General features: G+C 41.0%; 1 protein-coding gene across 6 annotated transcripts in view; it reads right to left on the minus strand.

Moving 5' to 3' along the window:
* fgfr2 (fibroblast growth factor receptor 2) overlaps positions 1 to 26,684 on the minus strand; it is a 90,223-nt gene that overhangs the window by 39,022 nt on the left and 24,517 nt on the right. For 4 of the 6 annotated variants that reach the window (XM_041788783.1, XM_041788781.1, XM_041788782.1 and 1 more), the window contains exons 3-6: positions 21,378 to 21,635; positions 21,017 to 21,091; positions 12,327 to 12,496; positions 5,041 to 5,164 (exon numbers count right to left, since the gene is read on the minus strand). In XM_041788783.1, the coding sequence (XP_041644717.1) occupies positions 5,041 to 5,164; positions 12,327 to 12,496; positions 21,017 to 21,091; positions 21,378 to 21,635 (627 nt within the window). The remainder of the gene's footprint in view (positions 1 to 5,040; positions 5,165 to 12,326; positions 12,497 to 21,016; positions 21,092 to 21,377; positions 21,636 to 26,684) is intronic. The other 2 variants (XM_041788784.1, XM_041788785.1) reach the window with 2 other exon arrangements.

Here is a 26,684-nt window from a genome sequence, read left to right on the forward strand (position 1 = left end):
GAGAGGAGGAAGGCTTTAAAACAGTGGTTCCCAACCTCTTTTCCTTAGGGGCCCTCTACTAGTGTCTAAGCAAAGCCCCCCCAAGACCCACGATGAAAAAGAACACATCAGTTTTAACTGGTTTCACTGATAAAATCCCAACATAATAGGCCTACAGACACTGTTCTTAAAAAAAAGTTTAACTAGCCATTATTATTATTATTATTATTATTAATCATTATTATCACACAAGAAAATAAAGAAGGAAAAGAGAAAAACTGGAGTATTTTTTATTAAACAGTCTTTAATTGTGTGAACCAAAAATGTGCATTTCTAAGATTATAAAACGTGAGTCAAAAAAAATCCACCCTTTTTAAATGTTTGGTTTTATTGTAATTTTTGCCTTTACAATGTTAAATTTAGGATTTTAAAACTTTAAAAAATTATTCTCTAATGTTAAAGTTCACAACTTGATAAACTTGAAAATTTCATTATTTTTCTTCAAATTTTTACACCTTATAAACTCAGAAATTCTGAGATTGTTTCCTTGTAAATATCTGACTGTATAATCCTAAGAATTTATTTTTTACCCTCAAATTTCCACTTTTCACAGATCCTCTTGATTTATTTTATCTTTAGGGGCGACCCTGATCTGCCTCTACACCAGTGAGACTCAACGTGAGGCTCTTCTGTGATGATTTGTGGCTCTTTTATGTCTTTATTTGAATCATTATTCTCCCAGAAAACCTTAGAAAGGAAAAATTTGACCTCAGAAATTATCCATTGCAAGTTACATTAATCAGTTTGTTTCCCACACTTACACAGCAGGCTTTAAATGTCAAACTCTAGATTTTCTCTGCATATTTCCATTGCCCTTATTTGCAATTTTTAAATACTTTGCTTCCATTTTTAATGCTTTTCGCCCTTTTTTGACACTTTTATCCTGCTTTTTGCAATTTTTTTGCCCCTTTTCTCACCTTTATTGCCCATTTTGCCTTTTGCAATTAAATGCCACTCATTTCCCAATTTTGCCACTCTTTCATGCTTTTTGCCCATTTTCCCACCTTTATTCTGATTTTGGCCCATTTTAGTCACCTTTCACTCATTTTTCTCCAGATTTTTGCCACTTTTGGACCAGTTTTGCCTCCTGTTACTCATTTTTTGCCACTTTTCTCCCAGTGTTTGCTACTTTAAGCCCATTTTTGTCACTTTTTTGTCACATTTATCCTGCTTTTTGTAATTTTTTTGGCCATCTTAGCCACTTTTTGCCCATTTTCCCCACCTTTTTCTGACTTTTGCCCATTTTAGTCACTTTTCACTAATTTTTCTCCAGGTTTTTGCCACTTTTGGACCAGTTTTCCCACCTTTTTTCTGTTTTTTTGCCACATTCTGGCCACTTTTCTCCAGGTTTTTGCCACTTTGAGACCAGTTTTGCCACTTTTTTTGTCACTTTCTTCCCTTTTTGACACTTTTATCCTGATTTTTGTAATATTTTGCCCCTTTTTGCCACTTCCTCCCCTTTTAAGCTGCTTTTTGCAATAAAATGCCACTTTTGTGCCCATTTTCCCCACCTTTTTTCCTGATGATTGCCCATTTTAGTCACTTTCCACTCATTTTTTTTTATGTTTTTGCCACTTTTAACTCTTTTAATTTTGGTCACTTCTCACCCATTTAGCCATTTTTCTCCAAGTGTTTGCAGCTTTTTGACACTTTTTTTGCCACCTTTAACTTATTTTAATTGCCACTTTTCACCACTTGGATTGTGGCTCTTGAAAATTTATTTTTCAACAATTTGGCTCTTTGAGCAGGGTTGAGTAACACTGCTCTATACATTACATTACTAATCATGATATGTTCATCTAATTTTGACAAGGTCAGAGCAGACAGGCTCCCACCCCCCCAGGGAGCCCGGACCCCAGGTTGGGAACCACAGCTTTAAAACACGTCAGTAGAAGACATTGAAGTGCACTGGAGGAATGCTTTAAGACAAGTTTACTGTGCATTTACTTAACATTAACGTTTACATGGTAAGGTGATTTATACGACGGATTTCCCTCCGATCTAGTCATCAGAATGACATTTACCTAAATACCGCATATTTAGACGGTTTATTTTATTCACACCAGACCTTCGGCTCCCTTTTTCCTGCGTGAGTCTTTAAAAAACAAAAGAAAACAATAAAAAAGATTTAAACTCCTCAGATGGTTCCAATATCTTCATTCTGCAGAGTTTGACCAAAAAACAAACATGAGAACAAAAACTCGAAACAGATCTCCGTGTCAGGCTTTGTTTTCTCTGCGTTCCTCTCCCATTAATCTTCTCACGACCCCAGAGATTTATTTGGTGACCCTCGGGAGGCGTCTGACCCAGAGGTTGGGAACCACCTGATGCAATAGTTTAAAGCATTTGCACCTTCAGAGGCTGCAAACGTAAAAGAGCGAGGGAGGCCTTAATCTAATCAGTTTTATGGCTAAAATGTGCTGAAAACTTTCGCTGACACCGCAGAGGTTGTTGAGGATTCTGTGACCCGTTTCCAAACCAAATCTGATATTCAATTAATTTATTAGAGGATAAATTTGATGGGACAGAAGTAGAGAGAGGCGTTAGGAGACGGACCGGGACATTCCATGGTGTCCCATGCGAGACAGATGAACTCTGGGTAACCTGGCGCCCTGGCACACGGGGGCCGGACGGTCGGGGAGCGGCGGAGGCAGAAGAAGAGCGCGGCATGGCACAGGATGGCATGAAACGGCCGACAAAGCGCCTGAAAGAGCCGACTGTTGTGACTCGGCGTTTGTGTCTGACTGTCATGTGTCCGTGCCCCGCTGGGACCTTTTCTCTTGGGGCCAGTTTGAACCAGAAACAGCCAGTTAAATCTCCGTTTTAAAGGCTGATCCTGCAGGTCATCTGGGTGAAAAAAAAGGGACTGATAAGAGCAGCTTTTCAGGCTCTGTTTCCACTCCTCTCCCCTCGATTAATGGAGGAAAATGAAGCAAGAGGTTGCAGGGGGCAGAGGCTGCAGAGCCAGACGTGAGGGGGGTTTACTGCTCTGCAATAAAACCGAACAAAAACAGAAAAACGCAGACTGAAGGGGAGCTTTAGGGACTCCAGAGGGGAGCGGGGCAGGAGGCCCGAGCTGGGGGCCATGTGCATGTGTGAAAAAAAGCCTCAGGTATTTAATCTCCATCTGATATAATGGAAGTAATACTCCTTATTACCATGGAGACGCTAATGAAAACAGAAGAGTGCAGCTACAGTAGAATAATTCCATGCTCCTGTAGCTGCTCAGTGATTCAACCGGCTTTAGTTTGTGCAGCTCATGGTGGATTATTGATCAGATTTTAGAAGAACAACAGTGTCAGACAAACTTTGATCTGCCGTGTTGTGGTCGTACTGAGGTCAAAGGAGTGTGCTTTATTATCAGGCCAAACCATGCCAGCCATCGATCTACTATCTGTAACCTCACCCACCCTTGGCGTCCCTGCCGTGCATCGATCCTGCAAACCAAGCAGAAAAACTATTTTGATTCTGGAGCTCCAAAGGTCGCAGAAGCAGGGTTACTGAGTTAGACTGAACTCACTGAAACGCTACCAGAGCTCCAGGTTCAAGTCCCCATCACACCTCTGCACGCCTAAAACGGTCAGCTCATGCAAAGGAAATGTTTATTTCAATTAACAGTTATGGGTTGGGCCACTCAGGAAGTGCAGGTTCAATCTTTTTTGGTTGTTTGGCACAGCTAACTGAGGGTTGCTTTCAAAGTGAAAGACTGGAATGTTTTAGTTTCCTGCCCTCCAACACTTAACTTCAACTTGGACATTCAAAAGAATTCAGTCCCGGCATTTTGCTGTGGAAATGTTGTTCAGTAACACTCCAGGTTTTGGCTGAAAATTCAATAAGCTACAAAGGATTACTTTGTAATACCTCACATCATAACCATCAATTAAACTGTCTTAAACAACCCAGACATCATCTTCAAAGGCAAAGAACAGAATGTTTATAGACTTCAAAGGATGACATCATCTTCCATAGGAGAGGACGGAATGTTTGATAAGCTATAAAGTATGACGTCATCGTCAAAGGCAAAGACAAACTTTTTATAGACTTCAAAGGATAACAATTCCAGAGGAGAGGATGGCATGTTGGAAGCTATAAAGGATGACATCATCTCCAAAGGCAGAGGATAGGATGTTTTGTAGACATCAAAGAAGCACATAATCTTCAAAGGCAAAGGACGGAATGTTGACAGAATTTAAAGGATGACATCACCAACCAAAAGAAAAGGCAAGGATTGTTAGATAAGCGATGAAGGATGACATCATCTTCAAAAACAAGTATGGAATGTTTTATAGACTTCAAAGGATAACATCATCTTCAAAGGCAAGGATGGAATGTTTAATGGACTTTAAAGGATAACAATTCCAAAGGTGAGGACTGAATGTTCAATAAGCTCTTAAGGATGACTTCATCTTCAAAGGCAAGGATGGAATGTTTAATGGACTTTAAAGGATAACAATATCAAAGGAGGGGACTGAATGTTCAATAAGCTCTTGAGGATGAAATCACCTTCAAAGGCAAGGATGGAATTTTTGTCAAATATTCGGCCATTGTTCACAACTTTTGTAAAAGTGGATGGAACTGCTGAGGAATGAGGGAAACCTTCACTCCCTGAAGTTGCCATCTAAAAAAGTCACATAAAGGAAGGACTTTTGGTATTTATGTCTTCTAATAATGACAGAGAGATGAAGTAAGCTGATTTTTTAAACTTGTCAGTTTTGGTTTGAAGAAGTTCCTAGCCATGCAAGCATTATTACTACTCCCGATCAGCCTCATTTACTAGAATAATCTAAGTCAACATTAAAGCTGTTGACACATGCAGCTTCAGCTTCCACTCTTGGCAGCTCTCTTTTACCTGCACCTGCAAGCAGAGAGCACCTGGACGATCACACAGACACGCATACAGAAATCTCACTGTGAGAACTCTTTCTTTCCTCCACCTCTCACTCCATCCCTCCATCCTGTAGCCTCACGGCTCTAGTCTGAGTATGTGCATCTGTTACTGACCCACTACGTCCAGTGTGTAGGTGTGATTGATGGATCCAAACTCGTTCTCCACCAGGCAGGTGTAGTTCCCCTTATCCGAAGGCACCACGCTCTCCATGATCAGGGTCCAGTGCTGGCTGCGCACCTGAGCATGAAAGGAAGAAGTCAGGTTATATTTTGGACTGAAATAAAAATGTGCTCACTCATAATGCATGCAAACAATAAAATGCAGGAAAATGCAGACAGAGAGAGTGAACTGAAAAAGATTTAAAGATGCAGAGAATCCATGTCATGGCTGTTTTGACTAGAATAACGCCACAATATTTCCTAAATTCAGGCAAAATCCATCAACTACAGCCAATACAATGGCCCTCTTGCTGTCTAATATTTTATTCAATATTCTTATTTTGCATTAACAGTAGAAAGGAGCTGTTTAATTGCACGTTATGTTAAATTAGTTTATATTTATTAATAAGCAGCATAACAGCATAGTGGTCTGTTCTTGAGTGTAAACAGACTCTGCATAATGGCACATTTAGGATCCTGATTCCTGCTCAAATCTCCCCGATACAACCCCGTTATTTGTTTATGTCTCCAGCCAGTCCCTGCTATGTTGGGTAGGAAACCCCGCCCCGTTATTGGAAGCCCTTTCCAACACAGTTAATCACATTATCTGCAGTAACATTTGCATTCTGTGTGTGGAATCTACAGGTGTGAGCCAACAATAGCGTTTCCGTCCGCAGGCTGAAGCGAGACTGTATCTGCTGCTTGTTCAGGCCGACCTCGCACACAAAGGAGAGATTAGAGCACAGGGCTGGGCTCAGGTACGCCTTTGTCCCGCGACTGTTGACAGAAAAAGAGGAATGATCTGCTCACAGAGTCTCTGACAGCACCACTGTATCGTTTCTGTCACGTTGAGGCCGTGTTTTTGTTGTCTGCGGTGTAATGAGCTCGCTGAATGACGGAGGGAAGAGACATTAGCATGATCGGCTCTAAGGACATCAACGTTTAAAGGGAATACCAGGCATTTTTAAATAAAACAATATCTTTTATTTTAATGATTGATAGTATCACAAAGTACCAAAGCTTAGGAGAATTTTCAGATCTCCTGTTAATTTATTAAACTAAGCATTTTTGCAGTTTAGACAGTCGGGAGTTTGCCTGTAATTTCAGCAGCCAAGAAAGTGAGCTACCCTGGGTATTTGACCATGGGCCAATCGATCTATGAGGCTACGTGCTAAGCTAAAGTGTGTTTACAGTAGGCACAAGCATGTGCAATGCTTCTAGGTCTGAGCATAGTATGAAGCACTAACACCAGTGGCTATGGATTTATTCCACACTCGTTTCACCAACAATGACAAGCAGCATCTGCAAAAGAAAGTAGCGGAAAGGAGGCATGACTGCCCATGTCCTGCAGCTGGGCCAAGGACGGTGGACTAGTTAGTTATCCTAAAAAAGCTCTAAAACAGTGTTACTCAGCCCTGCTCAACCAAAGAGCCATATTGTTGAAAAATACCTTTGCAAGAGCCACAATCTAAGAGGTGAAAAAATGGCAGTTACAATAAGTTAAAGGTGGCAAAAATGCTCAAAAATGCTCAAAAATGAGTGGGAAGTGACCAAAAATTGTCCAAAACTGGCAAAAAAAAAAATCAGAAAAAAGGTGGGGAAAATGGGCAAAAAGTGGGATTCAATATCAACAGGCAGCTTAAATGGGCAAGGAGTGGCAAAATAGGCAAAAGGCAGAAAACACTGAGGGAAAAGTGCTAAAAATGGGGAGAAAAAGTGGCATAAAAGGGCAGAAAGTGGCAAAAATAGCAGAGAAGTGGCAAAAAAAAAATTGAATACAGGGGGCAAAAAAGGACCATAAGTTGCAAAAACGTGGCAAAAATGAGTGAAAAGTTATTCAAATGGGCAAAAATCTGGGAAAAGGGTGGAAAAATTGGAATTAAGTGGAACTTAACTGCAAAAAGCAGCTTACATGGGTACGAAGTGGCAAAAAGGGGCAAAAGTTTGCAAAAACAGAAGAAAAGTGGCAAAAATGGGCTAAAAATGGAAAACACTAGGAGAAAAGTGGCAAAATGGGAGGCAAAAAATGAGTGAAAAGTGAGTAAAATGGGCAAAAAACAGCAAAAAGGTGGGGAAATGGGCAAAACGCATCAAAGAGTGGCAAAATGGGAAATAGTAGGTGGCATTTAATTGCAAAGGGCACCTTTAATGGGGAAAAGTGGCAAAAAAGAGGCAAAAATTGCAAAAAGCAGGATAAAAGTGGCAAAAAGGGGAATAATGTTTCAAATGAAGACATAAAAGAGCATCACGTTGAGTATCACTGCTCTAAAAGTTGGATCAGAGCATCACAAGAGACAACCCTCATCTTCCCTTCAAACCCTCCATCAAACATCCCTGGATCTCTGCAGTTATTCCTCTCAAATTGTGTTCTTTCATTCATCCTTATCAGAGCGTCTCCAGCATTCACAGCAAATTCTGCTTTTTAAGAGAAAATCCAAAGAATTTATGAGGAGCAGAGCCGAGCTAGAATCTGAACAGACTCTGTCACAGTGAAGGAATTCTTTATAGTACATCTAGCTGAAGCTGTTTCTACGTCTTTTTTATATAAAGAGGAAATAAAGCACAACCACAATCACTTTACTTTCCCATGACGTGCAGAATCAGGTATTTTCAGCACATATAAATCAACTCAGGCTGTTTATTTCCCAAAATGGGACCAGAGCGGACGGCTGTTTCACAACTTTAACAAAGCTCTACTGTGGAGAGTCTGCATGAAAGGACTAACAGCTTTAAGCTTAAAGAGATAACCTTTGAAAAAGTATTCTCCTGGGAATGCTTTGAGCTTTTTCTTTAGTTTGTAGTTTAGGTTCTTTCTGCAGAAGGTTTCTGAAACGAGTAAAGCTGCAGCATGTAGAGCCTCATTGGTTCAAACTAGGGCCGGCAATGTGGACAACACTCATATCATCATATCATACATTTATGTTTTCCTTAAAAATGACAAATGCTTGTCATAATACCAGAAAGATAAACTTTAGATAAAGATAAACACCTGTTTGATACCACAGCAATAAAAATGAGAGTCCTAGACACACAATGTTGGGCAATTTAATCTGTTAATTATCAAAAATTGCAAACATGGAGCTCTGGTGATGGTTGGGTTGTTTATGCCACTTGTATGAGACCTGTCATCCTGGCGACTGGACCAAGTTCAAGCCCCAAGTGTTGCCGTTACCAGCTCTCTATCCCTTATCTTCTAAACTGTGCAAAAACATTGTCAACATCTCCAAAACTTAAAGGTTGTCAAAATGTTCTGTCCTCTTACTCAGCATGAGTTTAAAATGATTGAAGCATATTTTAGTGGTATCTAAAAGTAATCGTCAGTCACATTCAAACCAAAAGAGAGAGAGAGCAATGTCTTAATTGCACAAATATGCTGGCAACTTTTGTAAAAGTTGGTGGAACTGACTGGGTAAAATGATTGGTATCAAAAGCAGAGATTTGTAATGATCTTCAGTCACGTCTTAACCAGAATATAAAGTGCGAGCAATTTCTAAATTGCACAAATATGTTGGCAACTTTTTAAAAAGTTGGTGGAATTTGCAGGAAATAATGAATGATTGGTATAAAAAGTAAAGAAACATTATCATCTTCAGTCATGCTCAAATAAAAAGGGAGAGAGCAATATCTAAATTGCATAAACACATTGCCAACATTTGTTAAACAGTTGACTTGGCTGACTTGGAATAATGACTGGTATCAAAATGAACAGAACCAGAATCACTACCAGTCATGTTTGAACCAAGAGAGACAGAGAGAGAGCAATGTTTAGTTGCACAAACATGTTGGCAACGTTCGTAAAAGCTGGTGGAACTTTGTAGAAATAATGACTGGTATGAAAAAGCATATAAACGTAATTAACTTTAGTCACATATTAATTGAAATAAAGAGGGAGAGCAATTTCTAAATTGCACAAATACGTTGGCAACATTGATTAAAGTTGGTGGAACAAGTCAGAAATAATGACTGGCATGGAAAAATCAGAGAAATACAATTGTAGCCTGTCACATTATAACCAAAATAAAAAGGAAGAGCAATTTCTACATTGCAAAAGTATTTTGGCAACTTTTGTAGAAGTTGGTGGAACTGGCTGGAAATAATGATACGCATCAAGAAATACAGAAACATGACCACTTTCAGTCACACTTTAGGAGTGGGGGCAATTTCTAAATTGCACAACAAAGTTGGCAACTTCTGTAAAAGTTGGTGGAACTTGCTGGAAATAATGATTGATATAAAAAAATCAAGAAAAAATTACCATCCTCAGTCATGCTCAAATCAAAAGAGAAAGAGAGCAATATCTAAATTGCATAAATACATTGCCAACATTTGTTAAACGGTTGACTTGGCTGACTTGGAATAATGACTGGTATCAAAATGTACAGAACTAAAATCACTATCGGTCATGTTTTAACCGAGAGAAAAAGAGAGAGAGCAATGTTTTAATTGCACAAATACATTGGCAACTTTTGTAAAGTTAGTGGAACTTTGTAGAAATAATGACTGGTATGAAAATCACAGAAACATTATTAACTTTTGTCACTTATTAACCGAAATAAAGAGGGAGAACAATTTCTAAATCGCACAAAAACATTGGCAACTTTTGTAAAAGTTGGTGGAACTGGCTGGAAAATAAAACTTGGTATCAAAAAGCAAATAACCATCATCATCTTCAGTCACAATTTAAGAGCGAGAGCAATTTTTTTAATTGCACAAAAACACTGGCAGCTTTTGTAAAACTGGTTGGAACTGGTGAAAAGCAAAGAAAACTATACCACTTTTACAAAAATTGCCAACATATTTGTGCAATGTTGACAATGTGCAGGATTTTTCGTGCAATTTTTAAAAATTAAGTTGTGAAATTGCTCTATTTTGATCGTGTAGAACTTTTCCTTTTGTTGCTGTGGTTTATAATTTCACATAGATTATCTTGGGTCCAGTAAGGATATTACTGTTTGGGATTCTTCCTCTTAAATGATCCCGTCTAACCCTGTATCTTGTTTTAAAATGTGCTGATTTATGGTCAAATATTGCCCAGCCCTAGCTTAAACTTTAACCTGCTCTGCTCAGCGTTTGTGAATCCCGCTCCATAACAATAGAATCACATGTTCAGTCACAAACTACTCTGCAGCCTGAGCCAGTGGGACCTGTTCTCCCTGATTGAGTTACCTCAGCTCATTCTGAACTCACTTCAACCCCGACACTGCCTTCCTTCTCTATACGTTACTGTCCGGGGGCATTTAACCCTTCAGTCCCGGGCTTAAGTTTCTAATTGTTGGGGGTAGAGAAGCATTTCGAGTTACAGAGAGAGCCTCTGCAAAGTATCCCGGTGAGAGGAGGTGCACGGATGAGCAATTCCAATTTCACAGCAGAAACCCTGCCTTGGTTTCCTCTGTCCGCTCTCCTCCATCTCTCCAGTGAAGGGTGGAAAAGGGGTGAAAGGACGAGCGGGGAATGATTGGAGAGAGGGCTGTCGGTGCTTGTAAACATGTCCGCAAACTGGCCACACAAAAACCAGAGCACACAAAGCAGAAGAGAGCAAGAACAGGCTGTTTATGGGCTTTTTTATCTATCCTTAAAGCCTTTGCAGCACAGGATCCTGGCATTTTAATAAAAAGTCTTTAAAGTGGTCAAGTGCTGCTTTAACGCTAAACCAGCTCTACATCTAACACTTTGGGGATTGCAGCTTAAATGAGTGAAAAGGGAAGAAGAGTAAACTTAAGAAAGTGTTTCCAAAGGAAAGGAGGTGTCCTGGTCTACCCTGGGGTCTCCTCCCTGTAGATGCACCTGGAAGACCTCCACAGGGAGGCGACCAGGAGGCATCTTAAACTGTATCTGTGATCTCATTCTTTCAGTCGTTACCCATAGTTCATGATCATAGCTGAGGGAACAAGAATCGATGGGTAAACTGATGGTCTCAGTTCCCTCTTTGCCACAGCGGGCCCTCCTTATCGATGTGGAGGGGATCGCGTGAACCTGGGAGCCATGTGGTTGCAGGCACTAGCTCCTGGTAGGGTTTCCCAAGGCAAACTGGTCCTGGGGGAGGGACAAGAGCATTTCAACAAACACTTAAAAAGTGGAAGAGGGAAGCCAGGGCATCTGGTGACTGGCCTTCTCTCTGGGGCCCGGGTGGGAACATGGAGCCACCACCATGTGGGTGGGCCCAAAGGGTGGAGCATAGGATAGGGTGCATTGCAGGCTGGGCAGCAGGTGAAGGTGGGGTCCTGGGTGCTCTGAGACTGGTTCTTGGGACTTGAAAATTTGTGCTTCATTCAATCTAATGTGGACTTTTTAAACCTCGAACCTTGTGCCAAGGGGGCGCAGGTGGCCTAGTGGTTTAAGGTGCGCCACATGTACATGGTCGGCCTGGGTTTGAATCTGGCCTGTGGCACTTTCCTGCATGTCCCAGCTATCTTATCCCTGTTTCTGATTCTGTCTCCTGTCCTCCTCAGTTGATTATGGTATAAAAAACAAAAATAAATCTTTAGGAAAAAAAAAAAATACTTGGAGAGACCAGACTGCAAAATCTGATTCACCTGCTTGAGTCTAAGAAATCAGAATTAGCCAGTACCTGCTTTTATAGGTCACTCTTTTAAGGATCTCTGTTGATGAGTTTTAAGTTGTCGTTGCCATTTTTACATTTACATGTATTGTATTGTATATGTATTGTTGCTGTTTAGTTCTCTATGAAGAGAGCTTTTTGGACATTGTTTTTAAATGGTGCAATAGTAAAAGGAGCAGTTATAGCTATGAAAGTCAAATGTCTGCCTCCGTCTTATGCTGGGCTTACACCAAAAGATTTTCACAGTCACAGACTAAAAACTGAAAGTCTTCAGTAAATTTTAGGAGTCTTACTGGAGTCACGGCGCACTCCTGTCATCTCTGTCGTGGTAATCTGTGCTGTTATGTATCAGTCTTTTCCTAGTCTCGCACATGCGATCATATCAAACGTGTTCGATATGATCACAAGTCGCAGTGACATAACACTATCAACAACCAATAGATGAGCTCTGACAAAACTGGAAACAGGACACCTGCCGGTCAAAACAACTACAAAAGCAGCAGAGCGGCATCAGCCCAATAGTGACCCTGCATGATTCAGTCTTTGTAAAATCTCAGTCTGAGACTAGGCTGTGACTAGAAACTCTAAAAACTTGTCTTGAGATGTGAGCAGGTGTGAGCTGATAGTTTTCCAAGAGACTTTTCCAAATCTCTTCAGTCTTCTGATGTATGGGTAGCATTACCTTGTACCCTCCCATGCGGTCCTCCTGCCGGAACGGCCGGCTGTTTTTCAGCCAGCGTAGTCTGGGTCGGGGGTTTCCTCCGGCAGCACAGCGAAACTTCACCGTGTTGGCCGCCGGCACCGCGTGCAGCTTCTTCTCCATCTTGGCTGACGACGTCCAGTACGGGGCGCCTACAAGGACAAAACAGTGGGTGATCAGTCAGGGTTGGATCTTAGATCTGATGTTAGATGTTACACTGATTTCACACAAACAAGCAGTGCTGCAGACATTCTACTTAACAGGATTCAGGCAGACCTTTTCATGTGAGAATGTTGCGTACTGTAACTTTAAATCTAAAATCACTGGGCCATCGTTAAACACAGGGGCCCCAAAATTTTCAGCCTGGGACCCACAAAATATCTGCGTCAGAGATCACAGACCGCCAACTTGACTTGGGAGGGATAAAGTGCGTGATCTTGCACAAAGCATCATGCACAAACTTGCATTTTTGATCGTTTTTATAACTTTTACTTACATTTAAGCACAAATATCACTCGACTATAGTTTTTATTTTAAATTGGACTCATTTTTACATATTTTTTTACAATAATACATAAAAATAATAATTTTAAATCATATTAAATTTCTCTTTGTTTTTTGAAAAGCATCTCCTTCACTGTCCCACGACCCCCCTGCGGGTCCCGACCCCCACTTTGGGAACCACTGGTTAAGCAAACTAGCAAATAAATCATCTATTAAATTGAATGTAGTTAAATCTGACCTTTACAATGCCTAAAAGGCAAAGTTCATTAAGCTGTTCCATATTTTTCTTACAGTTCAGTCTTTTTCAGGTATTCAATGTGATTTAGTGTACATTTTTTCTGCAATAAAGCTTTGAAATGTGTCAATAATACATGAATTACCATGCACATTCTGTCTAGCACGATCTAAAGTGAATTATAATACTTTTTAAATGTTTTATAGTCCATTTTAAAAAGTGTTTTAGTCTGATTTTATCAGTCCAAGCCTGCAGACTCTCTCTAAATGAGCTCACTGAAATGGTTATTCTTTCAGCTTTTGGAGCGGTTAATGCAGAAATATAAGGAAGTCTGACTGCAGAGCAGCTAAAGCTGAACCATTCCTCACACCCTGACAGACCCCCACCCTCAGGCCCCACTAGCTGACCCTCGGTCTGCGTAACACAACCCAGAGCCCCACACTCACACCGTTAAATAAAAACACGCTCTCTCTGCAGGCTCGGCGGGGTGTTGCAGAGGAGAATGTGGCGGGGCGTTGCCAACGAGTAACTAGACCATCACATTCAATTTCATCTCATTTCACTTAGCAGCTTTTTTCTCCTCTCCCTCCACTTCCTCCCATTACCACAGCTCCGTGTTTATCCGCCGTCACAGGCTGGATGAGGACGGGACGCTTATCACGGCTGGAAAATCATTAGGAGCCGTCGGGGGAGAAAATGAAGGAGCTCTCAGCACACTTTGGTCCAGATTTTATCAGCACCAAAGACCCTGTTTACATTTCACATTAGCATCTGTGCTCAGCAATCGGACACCGACATGACTGCACTTTCAGTGCATTGGTTCACTCTGCAGACTCTCTGCCCCCTTCTTATACAAACAGCAGCTCCAACATCATTCCCTCTACACCCAGGTTTACCCTGGCCAAACTAAGGGTGTTAACAGTGCAATTGTTTAGTTCTGCGCCTAAGCTAGATTGCTCCCTCTCCTCTCACATTAGTAGAATCGCTTCGTGCCTGTGTGGACAAAAGTATTTGGCCATGCCTGTTGAATTCAGGCGTTTCAAACAGACCCACAGGTGTATAAAATCATCACCTAGCCATGCAGTCTCCACTCACAAACACTTCTGATCCATGATGGGTCGATGGATGCAATAAGGTGGTTGGTGAAATTTCATTCCAGCTGGATATTCCAGTCAACTGTCAGTGATATTATTAGAAAGTGGAAGAGTTTAGGAACAACAGCAACTCAGCCACGAAGAGGAAGACCACGTATGATCCCAGAGCGGGGTCAACGGCGGCTAAGATGCATGGTGTCAAAGTCTCCAGAGTTCTAAACTTCCAATCCAACACCTTTGGGATGAAGTGGAACAGAGACTGTGAGCCAGGCCTTCTCATAAATGCTCTACAGCAGGGGTGTCAAACTCAAGGCCCGGGGGCCAAATCCGGCCCGTGGTGCAGTTTTACCCGGCCCACCAGATCATATGATATTTTCATTAGAACTGGTCCACCAGTATGAGGTCTGCAGATTTCCTCCAGCATAAAAATGTAAACTTAACCATGAAGATTTATATCCTTGTTGAGTCATAAAAATAATACAAAAATTTCATATTTTAAACTTTACATCTCATAACTTTGACTTTTTATCTCATATTTTTACCCTTAAGTTTAATCATTTCAAATTTAAAATCCTATTTTGACCTTTTAAAGTCATGATTTTGACGTTGATCTCACATTTTGACCTTTTTCAACTCCTAACTTTAAATTTATCTAATTTTTTTCCTTAAAAACTCATGATTTTTAATTATATTTCATATTTTAACATGTGAAACTCACGATTTCGATGTTTACCTCATATTTTGACTGTTAAAAATCATGGTGTTGAATTTCATCTCAGTTTTTCATTTTTAAAATTCATGGTTTCAGTATTCTATATCATATTTTGCCTTTTAAAAACATTATTTTGACTTGAAATGTCATGTTCTTACTTTTAAACTTTTAAGTTTGACTTTTCATCTCAGATTTTAACCTTTACATCTCATTACTGACTTTTTATCACATTTTTTTACCTTTTAGTTTAACAATTTTAAATTTAAAATCCTATTTTGACCTTTTAAAGTCATGATTTTGACTTAGATCTCATGTTTTGACCTTTCTTTTATTTTTATCCCATTTTTATCCTGTTAAAAATCATGATTTTGAATTTCAGCTCAGTTTTTCATTTTAAAATTCATGGTTTCAGTATTCTATCTTATATATTGCCTTTTAAAAACATTATTTTGACTTTAATTGTCATTTTTTTGCCTTTTAAACTTATAAGTTTGACTTTTTATCTCAGATACTGAGTTTTTTTAACTTATCATGTTCACCTTTTAATCGCAAAATTATTTATCATCAGTGCCAAGTTTTTTACCCCCATAGTTGATTTCTGGTGAGAATAAGGTTGACATTTTATGGTTAAATGTTGACCTGTTAGACCCTCAGGTTAGACCCGAGTTCAGAATCCGGCCCCTGCTGTGACTGAGCCCTGCTCTACAGAATGAATGGGCATAAATTCCCACAGAAACACTCCAATATCTTGTGGAAAGCCTTCCTAGAAGAGTGGAGCTGCAAAAGAGGGCCAGTTCCATATTAAAGTGTGTGGAGTTGATTATTACAGTGCCTGTTAGTGTAGTACAAGGGCGGCCGAACACTTTTGTCCATATAGAGTACCAAACCGTTTTCAGTATGCACTGACGTGCTTCCAAACAAATCCTTCAGGATCACGCTTGTTTCTGACTACCCTGCATGGATGTTAATGTGAGGTGTAAACAGGGTCTGAATCTGTCACCTTCCTGGTGTTCGTCCGTTCCCCGGTTCCTTTTTTCCCACAGATCTCTCTCTCTCTGTCAGCTGGATCACCCCAAGCCCCCGCCCCCCCCCTCTCTGCACCTGGGAACGTGATGGTCGGAGCAGATGGGACTCAGAGGGGAAGAGGAACTCAAAGTCAAACAACAACCCAAACGATCGCTTCTTTAGGAGCAGAAGGAGGGAAAACCCGCTGATAAGACGACAGCATGACCTGAAGTTTTAAGTTCACGTCCCCGGAGAGCGCTCGCTCAAAGCAGCATCCCTCCAATAATCTGCATACTATCTGACTCCGCCCATCATTTCTCTGGCATGCAGAGCCGGACGTGTCGTTCATACTTGGATAGTAAAATCAGTAAACAGAGCTCTTCCTTCCTGAATAAATGCGTGGACTCTAGAATACGTCTCTCCTTTTTCTCACTCTCTGCTCCCGCTCAGACAGAGATAGATGAGGTGGAGACTCGCCGTCTCTCCGAGTCGACCTCTGACTCCAGCAGGCAGCAGGTCGGAGGACGAGGCTGGGGACATGAAAGGTGAGCGGAGCTGTTTCCCATGCTCTCCGTCCGGAGGGGCAGCACTTCAAACGGGACGACCCTCAGACCTCTGCAGATGAAGACGCACTCTCACTGCTGCAGACTCCCAGAACCCCCCTCCTCCCCCACCTCCCCCGTCTCCCCCAAAGCCCTGAGCATCCGGATCCCCACACGGCTGTTTATCCTGGGCTGACCCGGGTCAAATGAGGTTATCTGACTCCTGCAACAAGAGTCCAGATTCATTCTCACTGCTCAAGTTTGTCCAGTGAACATGTAAAGGATTTCTTACAGCTGAAGTATCTCCCTTTTAACTGACTTTGTCTGGTGCGTTATTAGGAAAACAATATGTATCATTATATACAAACCATTTCCCTCTGACCTTGCACTAACATCCCTGCTGGATATTCAGACACCAATAATCCTTCTTCCAAGCAGAAAGCGTGATTCATTTAGATCCACCCAGCCTCACTGGAGGAGGAATAAACTACTAATGTGAGCTCAACAGTCGGCCATTGTCATGTCAGTCCAGGATTGTTCACTATCGGTGGAGCCAGTTGGTAAATCAAACTCTAGCTGAAGCAGGTCAGGAGAAGACTTCCTAGCTGTTCTTCAATAATGAAATGTTGTCCAGTTCTCATGGAACAACACCAGTGGTAACTTCTTCATCCTTCAATGATGCCGATGTATCCGCTCACTCTCAAACCAGGAACAAGCGAATCAGCTGGAAGCTTTGACGGACAGATCAGAATGATGACAGACAGGGAATCTGGCAGTCTGTCCCCTCTCTGAGGTTATAATACTGTTTCTTTTTAAAAGCATGTTAGGAGTTGTTAGGAAAATTCTGACTTTCATCTCAAAATTCCGTAACCTTGACACGCCAGATGGATTTGTTTCATACACCCATCTGGGAAAGCTTCTATAGAAAAATGTTTGAGAAAAGGCAGAGGCTTTGAAAAAAACTCTGAGTGTGATTGGATGAAAGCTCTGTCACATCTCTACGGGCCAATCAGAGCAACAAAACATGTGACATAGCCGCTATCGAGCTGCGCGTGCGCGGCACAACGCGGAATAACGCGAAACAGGGCAGCTATAGACATGTTAGTACTCAACTTTTGTTGTTTTTGAGAAGAAAACAACTCACTGCTGTTCTTTGTTCTTCTGTTAACAAAGAAATGTCGTCAAGTTCTGATAAAACTGACACTTTAGCAGAATCCACGCTAAGCTCTTTTGCCATAATTGCACCGGCCTCTGCTGCTTGTTTACATCACGACTCTGCCACGCCTGAAAGTACCGCCCCTCGTCGCTGATCGGTCCTGTCACTTTCTAACCAGGCCCAGACGGTTCAGATGGGAGCTTTGCAAGATGGATTCGCCAGTGAAAAACCAAGAAACAGGCGTATCCATCTGCTTTGCAAGGTTAACAATTCTGACTTTGATCTCAAAATTCTGACTTTGATCTCAAAATTCACTTTGATCTCAAAATTCTGACTTTGATTTCAAAATTCACTTTGATCTCAAAATTCACTTTGATCTCAAAATTCACTTTGATCTCAAAATTCACTTTGATCTCAAAATTCTGACTTTGATTTCAAAATTCACTTTGATCTCAAAATTCACTTTGATCTCAAAATTCTGACTTTGATCTCAAAATTCACTTTGATCTCAAAATTCTGTGACTTTGTTACTAAATGTTTTTATTTCTGACACTAGTCTTTGAACTCTTGCTCTCAAAATTCCCTCGTTGATCTCACAATTTTGACTTTACTTTAAGAATTCTGACTTTGATCTCAGATTTTTTTTTCTTACTCTCATCTTCAAATTCTGACTCCTTTTTTCTGACTTTGATCTCATTATTCCCACTTTTTGCCAGAATTCAAGTTTTAAAAGTGAATTCTGACTTTAACCTCAGAATTGTGATGTTTTTCAGAATTCTCCATATTTTTCAAAGGTCAGAATTCCATTTTTAACACTTCAGAATTCTGAGAAAAACGTTCAAACACTGAAAGGAGCTTTCCTGCACACGGCATGCTGGGAAATGTAGCCATGAGTCTCTGAGTGGTGGTACCATTCCTGCATAAAGTGTAACACCTTTATTTTGTTTTGTTTAATGATCTCTTTTTTTTTTTATTTAAGATAGAAGACAGATGATTGAGTCAGAAACTGGGGGAGAGAGTGAGGACCGGCATGCAGGTGTACTGGGCCAATAGGCTCTCTCCAAAGGGACACCTGGACAAAGCCAGCACCTTCACCTCTGAGCTCACATTTGCCCCACTACAAACACTGACCATCCTCTGGGTCCTTGGCTAAGATCAAATCTTAAGTTGTGGGTGAATACAGCCTCTTTAGAGGTATCTCTGGCACTAGTTCTCCCCCATTGCAGCTCCACAGCATTCATACTGAAGGACTGACATCACACGGGTGTAAATATCCCGCCTTGAAACGGTGAAAAAACGGTCAATGAGAGCTGATGTAAGAACAACAAATAAAGTCTTCATTGGGACTGAAGTCAGAGAGCAGAGCTCCACGTGGCTCTTAAACTTCATGACATCAGAGCTTCTCTTCATCAGCCCTCGACTAAACATGACTCCCCTTAGAGACCCCCGTGGAGGATCCTCCATCTCTGCTCCAAAAGCCCCACACGGCCCATGATGGATCAACTTTTTCCCTCCAAAGTCAAATCAAATCACTCTGTTTCAGTCTGAACGCAGGAGAAGAAGAAAAGTCAGCCCCTCTCTCCTCTCCCAGCCTCCCCCATCGCTCTCCAGTCCTCGGCTCGAGTCCAAGGCTCCACGCCACGCTCAGAGAGGAGCTGGTCCTCGTCCAGCAGACCCTCCCCCTCCTTCCTCCCTCTCTCTTTTAATAATAATCTCAGTTTGGAGTTTTCAGAAACACACACGGCGAGAAAATGCGACTGTGCTGCCAGAACAGCTCTCTCTTTGTTTTCTTATTACCACCAGAACGCCTGGATCTCTTCCCTCTCCCCCGTTCTCCCCTCTCCCTGAGCCCCCCTCCCCCTCCTCCCACATGTTTAATGGATTTCAGGCAATTACACTTTCTTTTTTCTTTTTTTTTTAACAGTCAGCCCAAAAATGGAGGAGGAGGAGTCAGCACGAGCGCGCGGAGAATTTTAACAAGAAGTGGAAGCCCTCGTCTTCATGCGTACGCTCATTTCTGCCACAGAAACCCACAAACAGCCAAACTTTCTCTCTCGCTCACACGAGGTGGTAAGTGGGTCCAGATGGGCCTCGTTCATAATGGATGAGCCCAGCTGATTGGCTCCAGGAGGGCCGACTACCTGAGGGACGCTCGCTCCAGGAATGCCAGGAATCTGAGTATTCCCCCAGGACGCGAACGCCGTATCCCTCAGTAAAGGTGTGGACAGGAATGTCGGTGCAGAGCTCACAGGAGTTTTAGTTTTACTAACAGCTGTCAGGTTTCTCTGCTGCTTTAATCAGAATCATGCACAACCTTTACCGGGATTTAGTCTCGCTTTATTCGGAATGACAGTACGAGAAAACGCACCGACTCAAAATCATTCATAGAGGTCAGAAAACCAGCCTGTCATCACGACAGTCATACAGATCAATATCACTCGATTTAAACTGATCCATTCTTCTTACTGTAATGATTTAAAGCCATATTTCTCTGGTCTAGAGTCAGGAACAACTATCACAACCAGATATCTCACATTTTTCAATCAAGCATGCAAATGAAAATGCATTTTGAACATGAGAAGGAATGAAGGAGACATTTCCTTCAAAATAAAAGTATACGAAAGACTTTTTGGCACATATATGTTTCGCTGGGACACAATCATGACCCACTAAAAAATGGATTTAAGACCAGATTTGGGGTCCCAACCCACCAGTGAAGAACCAAGGATCTACAGCAGGGGTGTCAAACTGAAGGCCTGGGGGTCGAATCCGGCCCGTGGTGCAGTTATATTCATCACTAAAATCTGAAATTCAGATTTGTCATCGCTAATGAACCTGAACTCAGAACTCCAATTTTCAATTTGGAGTTGCAAAAACTGGAAAATCTTGGTGCAACAGAACAGTGAAAGTGGTCAGAATCTCTCAGTCTGATCATCGAGGTTAATCTTGAAAAGTTAAACAGATTTTTTAACTTTAGGATTAAGTCTCTGGAGGTGTTTGGCTTTTATAAGCAGCTTTGCAAACTTAAGATATGACATTTCTAGAACTGCACAATGCAACTGTAAAACAACCGAATACAAACTGTACGCAAGATTTAAAGATTTAAAGCTATCTGTGTTTTTAGATACTGGAATGTGATACCCTACAAGTGTTCGATCTCTGCTGGTTTCAAACCGTTTTAGCAAAATGTTCCATGTGACACTGATGGTTAGTTTCACTAGACTGATGGAGATTTAAGGATGGCCCAGGAAAGCGTGGCAAATTAAGGTTAGGAATCTCATAGAGACCGTTTATAAGACAGAAAAAGTTGCTTTTTGTCACTACCACGCCTTCTGTTTACACTAAATGCAGCTTTCTCTGATCTACAGGAGTTTGTGAGGACGGTTAGCTCATGCATCCCTCCTTTCTTTCCTCCGTTACTCACTCAGCTGCTCTCCGTCCGCCCCCGTGTCCTCCGATCGCTCTGTATCGTCCTCGTCATCCCCCGATGAGATGGCATCTGCACAGAGTAACCACGGTTACTGCCACCCTCCGTATTCACACACATAATGCTATGCATGCAGACATATCATGCAGCTGGTTTCACGCAAAGATTGCACGCTCAAAACTGTAAGGAAATGCAGAAGGAGGTGGCTTTTTGGGGATGAACTACCAAAGATTAAAAGCCATTGTAGTGTCACAAACATAAACAAAGACTCATCAGGTCCTCAGAGCTAAACTCTCTTCTCCTCCATGGCCTCTATGAGCTCCGTCCCTGATCCTGCCCTGGCTGCGCCCTGACTCACCTGTGACATTGACTATGAAGCAGACCGTGTCTTTGCCCACGCTGGTGCATGTGTACAGGCCCGAGTCCTTGGGCGTGGCATCACGGATCTGCAGCACCTCCTGCTCTATCAGCGTGCGGTTGTTGGTGCCCAGAGAGCTGCCGTCTTTGGTCCAGGTGATGGTCCCCGTAGGCGGCAGAGGGCAGCTCAGCTTCAGCACCTCCCCAGGGTGCACCGAGCACACCGTGGGCTTAGATATTTGGTATTTGTTGGATGCGTCTGCAGAGCGGGTGGGGGGGAGGAGGAGGGGAGGGTAAAAGGACAGATAAAGAGGGTGCACAGGAAGGAGAAAGGAGAGGTGGGAGAGGAAAGAAACAAGCCAAAGTTTAGGAAACAAAAACACCACAAAACCCAGGATGGATGCACTTCAATCGGCTTCTGCAGAGGAAAAGAGGAGGCCCATTTTAGAACCGTCACACCAACATGTCACCACCATCTCCCCGTCAGATATTTACAGCGCCCCAGAAGAGTACCACAGTGACTGAGTGCGTTAACATGGACTTGAGTTTCCCAGTTCTGGTTGAGGTTTTTAAGATTTGTTGAAGTTTTTGTCCTTAGGCATAAAAAACGAATCATATCCTGATTTAAGATCCCCGGATAAACCTGCATCCTGCTTTTGAGAACCTTGAATGTTCTACCTGGAGAACCTGGCAATGATTCAGATACTGAGGCATGTTTACGCCAGCTTCCTGCACAGGTGAGGCCTCAGCCAATGAATAAACAGCAGGGATGTTCTCCCGTCAGAGTAGTTACAACCAACAGGTTTTTTATTTGAAATCCAAAATCGAGAAACAAGCGACTTCCCAATAACTGCTTAAAAACTGGAAAAATAAACACAGGAAAAAAAAACTGCTGTTGGCCCAGGCAGTTCACAATAAACTGGGAATCAAAACAGTTTTTGTTGGTTGTTTGTCATTGTAGTCATCAAGTAATGGAACACTGGTGATGTAACATTCTTCTTCATGTGAGCCACTGCTAATGAAGATCAAAAGAATGGAACAGTGGTAAAGTAACATTAGAGAGCATTAGCAGTGGCTCACATGTTACATTCTTCTTCATGTGAGCCACTGCTAATGCTCTCTAATGTTATTTTACCACTATTCCATTCTTTGATCTTCTTTTTTTTTTTTGATCAGAATAAACAACTCTATTAGGAGCCAACAAAAAAACAAAACAAACAAAAAAAAAACAAATTAAACTTATTTTTTGTTTGTTTTACATTTTTGGATTTCCTGTTTAACCTGAGCTGTTGGACGTACAGCATGTTCGGTCGTGTTTTTATGGCCAACGGATCTTCAATGGGGAAAGACAAATCTAAATTAAGGCACGAGCCGTTTTCAAAAAACTTTTTTTTTTTTTTTTTTTAAATAGGGCAGTTCATGTTCAATTGGCCATTTCTTGGTTTCCATTTCTCATTTCTATATTTCTGTTTCTGTTTCATTTTTGTGTTTAAAAAAAAAATCGAAAAAAATCAAAACCGCTCATTTTTCATCAGTGAACCAAAGATCATAGAACAGAACACTGCTGATGTAACATTCTTTTGTTTGTTCTTACGTGGCCCACAGCAGTTGTTACGAAAAAAGAATGTTATATTACCCGTGTTACGTTCTTTGATTTTCTGTTTTTGATAACAACGCAAAACAGTACGATAAAAAAAACACACTTTTTTTCTTTTTTTATTTCTTTTGGACCAAAAAAAAAACACAAAGAGAGACACTGATGATGTAACATTCTTTCGTTTCTTCTTATGTGGCCCACAGTAAGATTAAAAAAAAACACACACAAAAAAAATATTTTTTTCCTTTTTAATTTCTTTTGGAACAAAAAAAAAAGACATTGCTGATGTAACATTCTTTTGTTTCTTCTTACGTGGCCCACAGCAGTTGTTATGAGAAAAGAATGTTATATCACTTGTGTTATCTTCTTTTATCTTCTGTTTTTGATAAAAATACAAAAACAGTAAGATTAAAAAACAAAAACATAAAAAGGGACAGTGATGATGTAACATTCTTTTTCACAGCACCTAAAGTTGGTTACATTTATAGGGAAAAATAATGTTACATCAGCAATGTCCTCTTTTTATGTGTTTATTTATTCCAAAAGAAATAAAAAAAAGGTTGATGAAATTTGATGAAAAATTGACCGTTTTATTTTTTTCAATTCTTTATTGAAAACAGAAAAGGAGAAACCGAAAAAAAAACACAGAAACAGCAAACAAAAAAAAGGTTTTTGGTTTCCAATCTAATATGAACTTCCAGGGCAAAGAGCGTGTTTTTGTGCTGAAACCTGTTCAGTTTTTGTCAAGAAGACTAGAACATCAGAGCTGGACATTCAATGATACTTCACATTAGGCATGTTTAAATATTTAAAATATTGTTAATGCATTAAAAAGAGTGTTTAATATTAATTTTACTGTTTGTCTTTATAAATTAGTTCAAAGAGAATAATGGCTTGATTAAAATAAAAACTGCAATGTAAGAGCTTTGAACATAGTGTTTTTGCGTTCTGATGACCATGAGGGTTAAAATGTGTCTAAAAATAAACATTAAACAGACATTAATTTAAAACAGCTGTCAAAATTAACACGGTGCAAAATGTAGCTGATATTATCAATACCAGCAGGACCTCCGGCCTCTGACCTTCTTTGCAGGTCGCCATCCACCCGTCTGAGCTGAATGCCGTCACTCAGTAATCAGGTTTTATGTGAGTATAACCTAACACAACGTCCGGCTACTTAACTGTTTTCTAGACCAAATTAGAACTAAACTGCGAGATGCTATCAATGCTATCAGTTTAGCCTTGTCTACATAAGGTTAAAGAACATTTAGTGGTAATTAGGAACAGCTACATGCGCTAATAGTGGCGGGCAGCTGGGTTAAAATTTAGATGGAGAGTTTGACGGGATTGTGGGCTTATAAAATGTAATAGTTAGTTTAACAGATGACAAAGGGATCTGAATTTTAGCCGGTTAATCGTTCACATCCCAATCACACCTCTAGTTCTGCAGAAATGGAGTTTAATCTTTCAGTGATGACAGACTTAAATGGGAGGAAGCATCAAAAAGCCGGTCTAGTCACGTATGTAATGAACAAGCTGGTTTCTGAGCAAGTCAGACACCAGTCAGAGGCGAGGACGAGTTCATATTTGCTGTTGATTTCTTCGCCTGTTGCAGGAAATGAGGCTGAAATGCCAAATCTACAGTGCATAGCCTGTCATAAGCAGGTCTGATTTTTCTCCAGTTTTGTCAAATATACAAGGATATGAAGGATGAAAATGTAATTACCACAAAACTGGGATAAGGTTCATAACCAGGAGAGTCAAGTCCATGTAAATGCACTCAATGTTGTTATCAGTGTGTTTGAGTTTATTCAGAGAGCATGCAGTTACAGCCAGCAGCGTGTGTGGTAAAATAAATCCTTGTTGTTTGCAAGCAGGTAAGCATTTGACATCGCTGTGACCTGTACATCTCCACCCCACCCCCTCACAGCGTAGATGCTCAGCAGCCAGTGTATGTGAGTAGCAGTGCAGACAGATCTCTGCAGCCTTATAAAAAAGGCCAATCAAACTCCAGCTCGACCGTCCGTCAGAGAGGAAAGCAGCCAGAAAGGTCGAGGACAGAAGCAGTTGTCAGGCAGGGGGGAGGGGGGTAAAGGGGCGGGGAGTGGCTCTCTTTTTCATTTTTTTTGGCATTTCTCTGGTTTTGACTGCGAGCCTAAACTTGGAAAACCTGGCCCTGGCTGAAGCCTGACTCGTCTGTTTTCCTTCTTCTCTTCAGTAACAGCCATGGAGGATCTACAGCCCTGCTCACGATCTGCCGCCAAGGCCAACGCAAGAAACTCTGCTCGACTCCAGAAAGCATAAAACCTTCACTTCTGGGAGAAAATCCAAGTCAGACTGTGAGTGCATGTGTGCGTACACCGAGTCCTCAGACTTGTGGAGCTGCACGGTGAAAACGAGGTGAATGTCGAGTGCATGGTATTGAATTTGGACTCTCCAAAGCTGAGACTTCACCTCTGCTACAGGATGGATTTTATGTCCGTTCATGGACTTTAAATCTTTGATACAAACTGTGAAAGTTGAGTAAAGGCAGAAACCTGCAAGAAATACAAGCTGTTCCTGCAAAAATGTAAACTCAGGCCAAATGCAATCATCCCTGAGGCTCCTGCAGACTTTAAGACATACCGACACACTCATTTATGCACAATAATATACATTCACTCAGTTCAAACATGCACTGATATGATAGGATTCGACCTGATATGATCTGATTGGCTACATTATAACATGCTACATCATGGGTTATGATACGATATATTGTATCATGTTATGATATGATACAATATGTTTCAATCTGTTACAATAAGATATGATTTGATACAATGTGATTCACTCAACAAGGAATGTTTTTGATTATTTAAGGGTGTTTTCACACCTGAAAGTCCGGACCAAGGTCCGTGTTTTTGTTACATCACAGATCGTCAACGGCAGCCCGGGGGCCACATCAGGCCATTAAATTCAGAAAAGAAGGAAAATAAGATTTTAAGAGTATCCTTTTGCTTTAAATGTCTGGAGCTGTTAAATCCATCCAAATTAACATCGAAATAGTTTTCAAATGACTAACCATTTCATCTGTTTTCACAGAAATTTACTGTCAAAATTAGCTGATATTTAAAAAATGGTTAAGGTTGGCAGAAGTGTTGCAAAAATTGGCAGAAAAAAGTTGTGAAAAAAGGTTCAAATGTGTGAAAAAATGGTAAAGGAGGAAAAAAGGCGCAAAAAGTATCAAAACATGGTTACAAATGACAAAAAATAGTGCAAGTAAGCAGAGAAAAGGGGTTAAAAAGTAGCAAAAATCGAAGAAAAGTGGCAAAAATTGATAATAGAGTGGCATAAAGGGGATAAAACATGCAGACAAAGTGGTTTAAAGGGGGTTAAAATCTTTAAAAAATTGGGTTAACGCGGCAAAAGGGGCAAAAAGTATCAACAATGGGTTAAAAGTGGGAAAAATGGCTTTAAAGTTGCAAAAATTGTAGAAATAATTTAATAAAAGGGGTTAAAAAGTGGCAAAATAGAAGAAAAGTGGCAAAAATGGATAAAGGAGTGGCACAAAGGGGATAAAACATGCAGGAAACCTGGAATAAAAGGGGTTAAAATCATGCAAAAAATTGGGTTGGCAAAAAGTATCAAAAAGGGGTTAATAGTGTCAAAATGGGTTAATATTGCTGCTAAATGACATTTAGGGAGGGCCCATTCTCTTGGATTTTCAGG

This window comes from Cheilinus undulatus, linkage group 6 (assembly GCF_018320785.1).
Source record: "Cheilinus undulatus linkage group 6, ASM1832078v1, whole genome shotgun sequence".
NCBI classification, from domain to species: Eukaryota; Metazoa; Chordata; class Actinopteri; order Labriformes; family Labridae; genus Cheilinus; species Cheilinus undulatus.